Source organism: Tasmannia lanceolata, unplaced genomic scaffold (assembly GCF_043159265.1).
Source record: "Tasmannia lanceolata isolate RefF3 unplaced genomic scaffold, GAP_Taslan_0.1 ptg000011l, whole genome shotgun sequence".
NCBI classification, from domain to species: Eukaryota; Viridiplantae; Streptophyta; class Magnoliopsida; order Canellales; family Winteraceae; genus Tasmannia; species Tasmannia lanceolata.
In genome coordinates this window covers 13,149,836-13,158,113 of record NW_027518688.1, presented here as the reverse complement: position 1 = coordinate 13,158,113, position 8,278 = coordinate 13,149,836, and the positions used below count along the sequence as shown (strand labels likewise).

The following is an 8,278-nucleotide window of genomic DNA, read 5'->3' as shown; positions in this document are numbered from 1 at the left end:
CATCTAAAGGTACAAATTGTGCTTAAAAAATGACCAGAATCATTATGATGGGAATGCAACTCGATCAGGCCCGAATTGGTGTGTCCATGATCTTGGGCTTGAGCTGGCCTTTACTCTTGGTGGATTCAAGTTGAGCTTGGGCCTTGTGTTGGGCTTGAATGCGGGCTGATCTTCTGACTTGCTTGGGATGGTTCATGTGGGCTTCAAATTTGTCAGCTACATGGCTGTTCGGTGCATCAAATTGAAAGAGATAAAGACAAAGATTAAGAAAAGATAAACATATTCTAAACTACTTGTTGAATCTATTCTGCCTACCTCATCCATCACTTAATCCAATGGTCAAGATTTGACCATATCCGATCTGATAGATCTTAACATAGATATAATCTCCCTAAATTATACACGAAGTACCCTTGCACGCAATGATCCTATGTACGTATATTCGTTACCAATTATTCTCAAAATGCCAGTATTTTTACAAAATAATTTCCCTCTCTACCTATCTCATCTCACTTGCTATAACATCAGAACTATTGTAATCCAAGAGGGAAAACTACTAAAAACCCCCTAGATAAAAACGCATCTACCGAATCCCCTCAAAATTTTCTTAATTACCAATAGCACCTTGATGCCTTTTAAAATTTTTCCTTTTATCCATCTAACCCTAGTTCTAGATACTTAGAAATCCCTAAAATCTCTCATTTCACAGCCTAAAAATCTCTCTTACGAAGGCTACATCTCTTGTAAGATTTTATAAGGTGTAAGCCCGTATAGTCCATTATTTTTCAAAAAGTATTGTACCTGTCACACTGTGGGATGATGCGAACCGTCCATTTGATGGGCCCACCGTAGTATGATCCAACCATTCGTTTGATGGGCAGAAGCGCCGCGATTGGAACACCTTCGGCCAATACCTCAGGAACCACCGCCCACCGCTCTCCCTCTCCCGCATGTGGCCCAAAAATCATTTCCATAAGATAATCCCAACCCTCTGATCTATTTAGGAACTGCATGTTATGGAAACTACTATAGATTTGACGGTTGGGATCATCCTATGGAAGTGATTTTTGGGCCACAATCTATTTACGTTGTGGCTCATCAAATAGATGGTTTGGATCATACAACGGTGTGCCCATCAAATGGACGGTTAGATCATACTATGGTGTGCCCATCAAATGGTCGGTTTGGATCATCCAACGTCGGTAGTGGTATGTACTGTTTTTTTTTAAACAATAATGGTCTGTTCGAGCTTACACCATCTTGCCTTTATGAGAGAGAGAGAGAGAGGATTTGATTTTGCTTTAGTGTAATGAAGGGTATAATGGGTAAATGAAAAACTAAAGAGCTATTTTAGGCTCAAAATTGTATCACTGGTAATTATGAAAAATTTGAGGGGATTCTGGTAGATATGTTTTAATCTAGGGGGTTTTTAGTAGTTTTCCCAATCCAAAAACCGTCAATGTCGTGTGCATGAAAACCTAGGTTTCTCTCTCTAATCTTGAGAATTATAGCTTTGGCCTCATCTAATAAGATAGGGTTATATCTGCTATTTTATGTACAAGGCAAGGATTTTCTCGTCATGCGACGTCATGAAAACGTGGAAGGCCATCATGAGTTCATTAATTAACCATTATAGGATATTTAAGTCATTGATCCACACAGGGATCAACAATTAGTGAAGAGAACGAGAGCTCTTTAGTTGGGGTGTATCAAAAGACCTAAAACTAAGTAAGTCTTCAATACCCTAAGCAAGGCTTCACCCTCTTATTGTTTTATTTCAAAATTAGTCAAAGGTGACCCTAGAGAAGAAAAGTCTGACGACTTTATCTCCTCTTTGTCCCCTTCTCTTCTCTTTTTACTTATTTTATTCATTGTTCTCCTCTAAAAAGTAGTCCCACATCAGAAATGGGGATGGACTTGGGTATGCTAATATATAGAAACTGAAGGTGTTTTAATAAAACCTTAAGCAAAGCTATATACACGTGTGTGCTTGTGCGTGCATGTGCAAATTTTTCAAGAAATACAAATACACTTCTTGTTTGCATAAAGACATAAGTTGAAGGCAACATAAAGGCATATTCGTTGAGGCGGGGTTCGTGGGTCAGTGGGTGCATACTCCCAAGGCTTAGAGTTGAGTTATTTTGTCCACTTAGCTCATAAATACAAATAAACTTCTTCTTTCTCCATAAAGACATAAGTTGAAGGCAACATAAAGGCATATTCGTTGAGGCCTGTTGGGTTCGTAAGTGCATACTCCCAAGGCTTAGCGTTGAGTTATCCTGGAGGCAACAGTCAGAAAACCCATTGTGCACAGTCGATTCGTCGTTATAGTGGCGATATTACCTTAGGGACAGTGGGTTTTTGACCCGTGTTTCAACTGATAAGTTTATCTAACTCTCTTTGGTGTTTCTCAGCATTATTCACTTGATTATTCATTTTTCTTTGATTAGAGGAAGAAGTATCAACACAAGGTACGGGGATTTTATTTAACTTAGTTCAATTCTTATTTGAATTGCTAGTTTGGTATTACTTATTTATTTCCAACAATACATTAAGATTCACAATCTTAAGGCAATGTTGTTGTTGGAATTCCGAACACAAGAGCTGCAAATTTAGAACGATGGTGTCACAATTTGAGAAACCGGAAAAATTCGACGGATTGAATTTTGGTATATGGCAGGAGAAAATACTAATCTACTTAACTTTTTTAAAGTTAGATTATGTAGTGCTTGATGAAAGCCCATTAGAGCAAGAAGAACATGTAAGGACTCATGTAATTGAAAAGAGGAAAATAGATAATTATGTCTGTAAAGGGCTTATATTGAGTGCCCCCAATAATCAGTTATTTGCTGTCTTCTTTAGAATTCAGTTAGCTAAAGAGTTATAGGAAACTCTAGAACGTCAATACTAAGCTGCTAATCAAAGAAACATTTGATCGGAAAATACTATCGATATCAGATGATTGATGGAAAATCCATAATGGCTAGAGTCTCATATCATAACTAGAGGGGTCAAGATAGAAGAACAAATGCAAATATCAGCCATTATGGAAAAGTTACCTCCATCTTGAGAAAAATACCAAGAGACAATTCTGCATGACCGGAATGAATTTTCTCTTCAAGACCTATTTGTATTTCTTAGAACCGAAGAAGATAATCGACTCAGAAAATAAAAATCAAAGTCTTTTGAATTCAATACTAAGGTGAACTTGACAGAATCTGCATCGGAAAAGAAACCTAAATTCAAGCCTAGGTATGAATCACGAAATAATAACGAAAGTCAGGACAAAAGAAACTCTAAAGTCTTTAAGAAAAAGAAAGGCAGTTGCTTTATATGTGGAAAGGCTGTTCATTATGCCAAAGACAACATGCATTATAAAAGGAAGAACCAACAAGTGAATGTTATGGAAAATAAAGCACCTCAGGCGAATGTTGTAGAAGATCAGTATCTATCGGCCGTGATCTCTGAAGTGAACTTAATCAACAATGTGAAGGACTGGTGGGTGGACACTGGGGCCACTAGGCACATTTGTAGCGACATGAGTACATTTTCCTCATATGAAATTATAGGAGATGGAGAGCGACTTTTCATGGGAAACTCTTCGTCATCCAATGTGGTGGCCGGTAAATGAACGGTGATGCTAAAACTCACCTCTAGAAAAGTCTTAAAGCTCAATGAAGCCCTTCATGTACCAGATATTCGGAAGAATCTGGTATCCGGTTCACTCTTGATCAAGAAAGGGTTCAAGCTTGTATTCGAAGTAGGATCTTTTGTAAGAAAGGGCTATTCCTCTGAGGGTTTATTCAAGCTTTATGTAACTGAGAATATCATTAATAAGGCATCATCATCTTATGCTTGTTTTATTGGTTCTTTAAATTTGCGGCATGACGGATTAGGTATAAACTATTTTTATTTTTCATTAAAGAAAATGATGAACTTAGGGCTAACACCTGAGATTGACCAGACATTAGAAAATAAATGTGAGGTATGTGTACAATCAAAGTATACAAAGAAACCTTTCCATAGAATAGAAGAAAGGAAGTATGAAATTTTAGGTTTAATTCATAGTGATGTGTGTGACTTGAATAACACAATCACTCGAGGAGGTAAAAGGTACTTTGTTACCTTTATAGATGATTATTTGCAAAGTATACCTTATTAGGAACAAAGATGAAACATTTGAAAAGTTTATCACTTATAAAACAGAAGTAAAGAATTAGTAAGAAAAGAAAATTAAAATACTTAGGTCTGATAGAGGAGGTGAATACACTTCAAATGAGTTTGGTGAATTCTATGAAAGTCACAGAATAATCCATCAAGTGACACCACCTTATTCTCCGTAGCAAAATTGTGTTACTGAATGAAAGAATAGAACTTTATTAAACATGGTGAATGCTCTGTTAGGAAGTTCAGGATTACCACATAATTTTTAGGGAGAAGCTCTTCTCTTTGCTTGTAATATATTAAATAAGGTACCTTTCAAGGATTCAGACAAAACCCCATATGAATTATGGAATAGTAGAAAACCTACCTATAAATACCTTAAAGTATGAGGGTGCTTAGCTAAAGTAATATTACCAGATCCTAAGAGTTCTAAATTAGGTCCCAAGACTATTGACTGTGCATTTATTGGATATGCACACAATAGTAGTGCTTATAGGTTCTTAGTACTTAGATTCTTGTTGTCATAAAACCTTGGCTTTTTGTCTGATGCTCTTTTAGTGATTTTCACATAATTTAAGAATGAAGGAGCCCCATCTATGTTGGACTGATATGGGTCTCATCATCACTCTATAACATGGGTATCTCTATTTTTGAAGGCAACATTGCTAAGATTTGTGTGATAAGGCCAATAGTTTCTCATATTTTGTCTTTTACTTCCTCTGAATCTGACAATTTATACGGGATGAATCACCATAGGACTTGATTTCTTAAATTCCTAGGTCCAATAATGCCCCTAAGCCTAGAATGACTGCTTCATATTCTCCCATGCTATTTGAAGATAGATAGCTATATTCATATGAGATTCATTTGGTGCAACTAGTGATACCCTTGCTATGTATCCTTTTTTCTACTACACCATCAAAATAGTCATAATCTATATCTTTTTCTTCGACACTATTTGTAGCAACGATGTTCTCGATCACCTAGCAATCATTAACATAAAGGTCTATCTTCCTTTTGAAATTATTGTGAGACGTCAAATTCTCACAAAAGTAGTATTCACCTAGTTGTCCTTCTAGTGAAAGAAGGCTTTTCAAGAAGTATAAGGTACTAATAGTAAGGGTTTTTTTCTTTTGGTTATCGTCATTCTTTGAGACAAATTCTTTATTTCTTTCTCATTCCTTGACGCGTTCAGAGTACCTCATCTTTTTCTTAATTAATTTTGTTTACGTATTGGTTTTTGTTTTCTATTTTTTTTTAAGCGTAGGACTTGATCTATTATTGCTTGTTGCTTATTTTTTCATTTTTGGGGTATTATATATCTAAATAATGTAATGACGTGAGGTAGTAATTTTGAAATAGAATTTTGGCTTGAAGTTGGAATTTAGAAGAGCCTTGACTCTTGACGTGATTGTTTCTCTTCACTGCAAAAGCGTGCAAGGTTGGACAGTGTTTGATTTAATATTATCTGCTAATTTTATTCAAATATTTTCCATCACCTACTTATACTTAGCTATACTTTTCTATACTTAATGCATATGACCATTTCTGCATACACTTTTTAATAGTGGCACACTCGTCTCTTTATTTTACAGTTTTATAATTCCCAGAAATCTATCATCAGGCAATCAGAGATGTAATAAACAAGCATAAAGTTGCCATTATCAAACAAGGGAGTGCGGATATCACATCCCTTTAAGAGTTATACAACACACAGTTTAACCCCCCCCCCCCCCCCCCCCCCCCCCCGCGCCTCACTCGATGCCGGAAAACTAGTCATAATATAATAGAAAGAATGAAAATATCAAAGGTGTGAGCTGAATATATTAATTGAATTGACTGGAAACAGTTGAGAAGACCTCAAAGGCTTCAAACTTACTTCATAACTCTCTCTCTCTCTCTCTCTCTCTCTCTCTCACTTCATGACTCGGTCTCTCCCTTTCTCTCTCACATTTCATGACCCATTCTCTCTCTCTCTTAAACTATCTATAAAACTGTGATCCAAGCAAACCCAAAGATTAAGAAAGAAATCAAGAAAAAGGAAGGGGTAAGAGATGGCTGAAAATTTCGCAGTTGCCGGAGACGAAGAAAACCCTCACATCGGGAACAGAATTCAGCCCCTCTCCTCTACTCCAAGGCAAGAACTTCTTATTTTGTTATAATTGATATTTACATCCTCTTGTTTTGATACCTGTTACATTCCCAAAGGAGATGTAACAGCTAACAGAAAGAGTTAGAAATAAATAGGGTTGAGTTTGAAACAAGCAATTACTCCAAAATCTTAAGCTGTTAGTGTTGGTGTTATTTAATCATTTGTACTTCAATTTTGAGGATGACATTTCATAGAATATTTTGTTGAAAATTGAGAGTAATAGTTTTATGTTTTGCAGGTCAGAAGAATGGAGAATTGAAGAGGATGAAAGATACACTGCCACCACCTTTGGCCAAATACTCTCCGAGAGGCTGGGAAAGAAAGAGTTCTTCTCCTTGAAGGTGAAAACTCTACAAATTCTGAAGAAACAAACTAAGAAAATGCACCCCTTTTTCCATCTTTACCATCTCTTTCTGTTTCTCGTTTCCTAAAAACCTTTTATTTCAAGGCCCTGTAAAATTAATGCATGGCTGAGTAACTTTTTATTGGACAAATTTACCCTTGCTCTTCTCTACTAATTACTTTGGTGATTCAATAATTCAGGTATGGCGAGCATCGGTGGCGGAGCTCCTCGGCACGGCGGTCCTAGTCTTCGTGCTCGACACCTCGGCCGTCTCAGCCTTCGGGACCAACACAAAAACTCCCAATATATTGATTGCGGCTCTCGCAACTCTAACTATCACAATTCTCCTCCTCGCCACGGGCCCAGCCTCTGGCGGCCACATCAACCCCATCGTAACATTCTCCGCTATGCTCCTCGGCCTCATTTCCCCGGCTCGAGCTTCCATCTACATCATCGCCCAATCCATCGGTGGAGTGATTGGAGCCCTCGGATTCAAGGCCGTAGTAAGTTCCACCGTAGAGAGCAATTTCTCGCTTGGTGGGTGCACCCTCACAAGCATCATCGCAGGTCCAAATGGGCCCATTATGGCCGGTATCGATACCCAAACGGGCCTATGGATCGAGATCATATGCTCGTTTGTTTTTCTTTATGCCTCCATTTGGATTGCATTTGATATCCGACAAGCAAGGGCCCATGGGCCCGTTATAGTGTGCTCAATTATCGGTCTAGTGATCGGCCTCCTTGTGTTTATATCATCAACACTAACGGGGAAGAAAGGCTACGCCGGCGCCGGGATTAACCCGGCGAGATGTATCGGGCCCGCAATTGTTAGAGGGGGCCACCTTTGGCATGGGCATTGGGTGTTTTGGGTTGGACCCGCTATCGCTTGCATAGTGTTCTATATCTACACCAAGATCATTCCACATGAGCATTTCCATGCCCATGAGTTTAAGTACGACTCTTTTACTACGTTGAAAGTTCTAACAAAGAGAAGTAAGAGCTTTGTCTAGGGATGTACTAAACTAGTTATGGGATTGTTGTGGGCCCTACCTTTCCCATTGGAGGAAGCAGTGTGCCTGTAGCAAGTAGATATACTTCTTTGCACCTGTTGTGTACTTTTCCTTCTGTATTTTCTGAATAATATGTAATGAGTATATTTATGAGAAGTCTTTGTGAGGGTGGTATAATATAGACTTTCAGACTGCCTTCGGCTATGATTCTGATTTTGTTTCAGGATTTTGATTCTGTTTTTTATTCTATAAGGAGTCTAGAATCATGTTTGGTAACGTAGAAAAAATTAATTTTTCTATTTTAAGAACATAATCATGTTTGACTAATAAAATTGATTAATATAAAATCCATGTACCAAGCATCAACCAAGAAGTGTAGAGTATGTCTTGTAAAGGGAAGACCCGTTCAAATTATAGTGGCTAAGACTGTTCTTCAATGCTTCTCATTCTCCGAACTTTGGAGCAGGCAGAATAGACTCGCATGGAGCAACTTAGCTTTGCTGCCAGAGTTCAGCACAAATCCGACTTTTTTTTTATTGCCCAATAGGTAGAAGTCTAAAATCTTCCTGAGTACAAACCCTAGGATAAACTGATCGAGGGGGTTAAGGG

At 37.8% G+C, this 8,278-nt stretch overlaps 1 protein-coding gene across 1 annotated transcript; it reads left to right on the top strand.

Moving 5' to 3' along the window:
• The first annotated feature begins 5,926 nt into the window (after window positions 1-5,926).
• LOC143886439 (aquaporin TIP3-1-like) lies at window positions 5,927-7,873 on the top strand. The gene is made up of 3 exons (XM_077390406.1): window positions 5,927-6,301; window positions 6,555-6,657; window positions 6,860-7,873. The coding sequence occupies exons 1-3, from the start codon at window positions 6,219-6,221 to the stop codon at window positions 7,667-7,669; spliced, it is 996 nt and encodes a 331-aa protein (XP_077246521.1). The 5' UTR covers window positions 5,927-6,218; the 3' UTR covers window positions 7,670-7,873.
• Window positions 7,874-8,278: the final 405 nt, after the last annotated feature.

What these genes read in the sequence shown, in the direction of transcription:
- LOC143886439 (XM_077390406.1), top strand. Translation starts at nt 6,219, where the DNA reads ATGGCTGAAAATTTCGCAGTTGCCGGAGACGAAGAAAACCCTCACATC. An exon ending in CCCCTCTCCTCTACTCCAAG is followed by an intron (nt 6,302 to 6,554) that starts GCAAGAACTTCT and finishes TATGTTTTGCAG; the next exon opens with GTCAGAAGAATGGAGAATTG. An exon ending in AAGAGTTCTTCTCCTTGAAG is followed by an intron (nt 6,658 to 6,859) that starts GTGAAAACTCTA and finishes TCAATAATTCAG; the next exon opens with GTATGGCGAGCATCGGTGGC.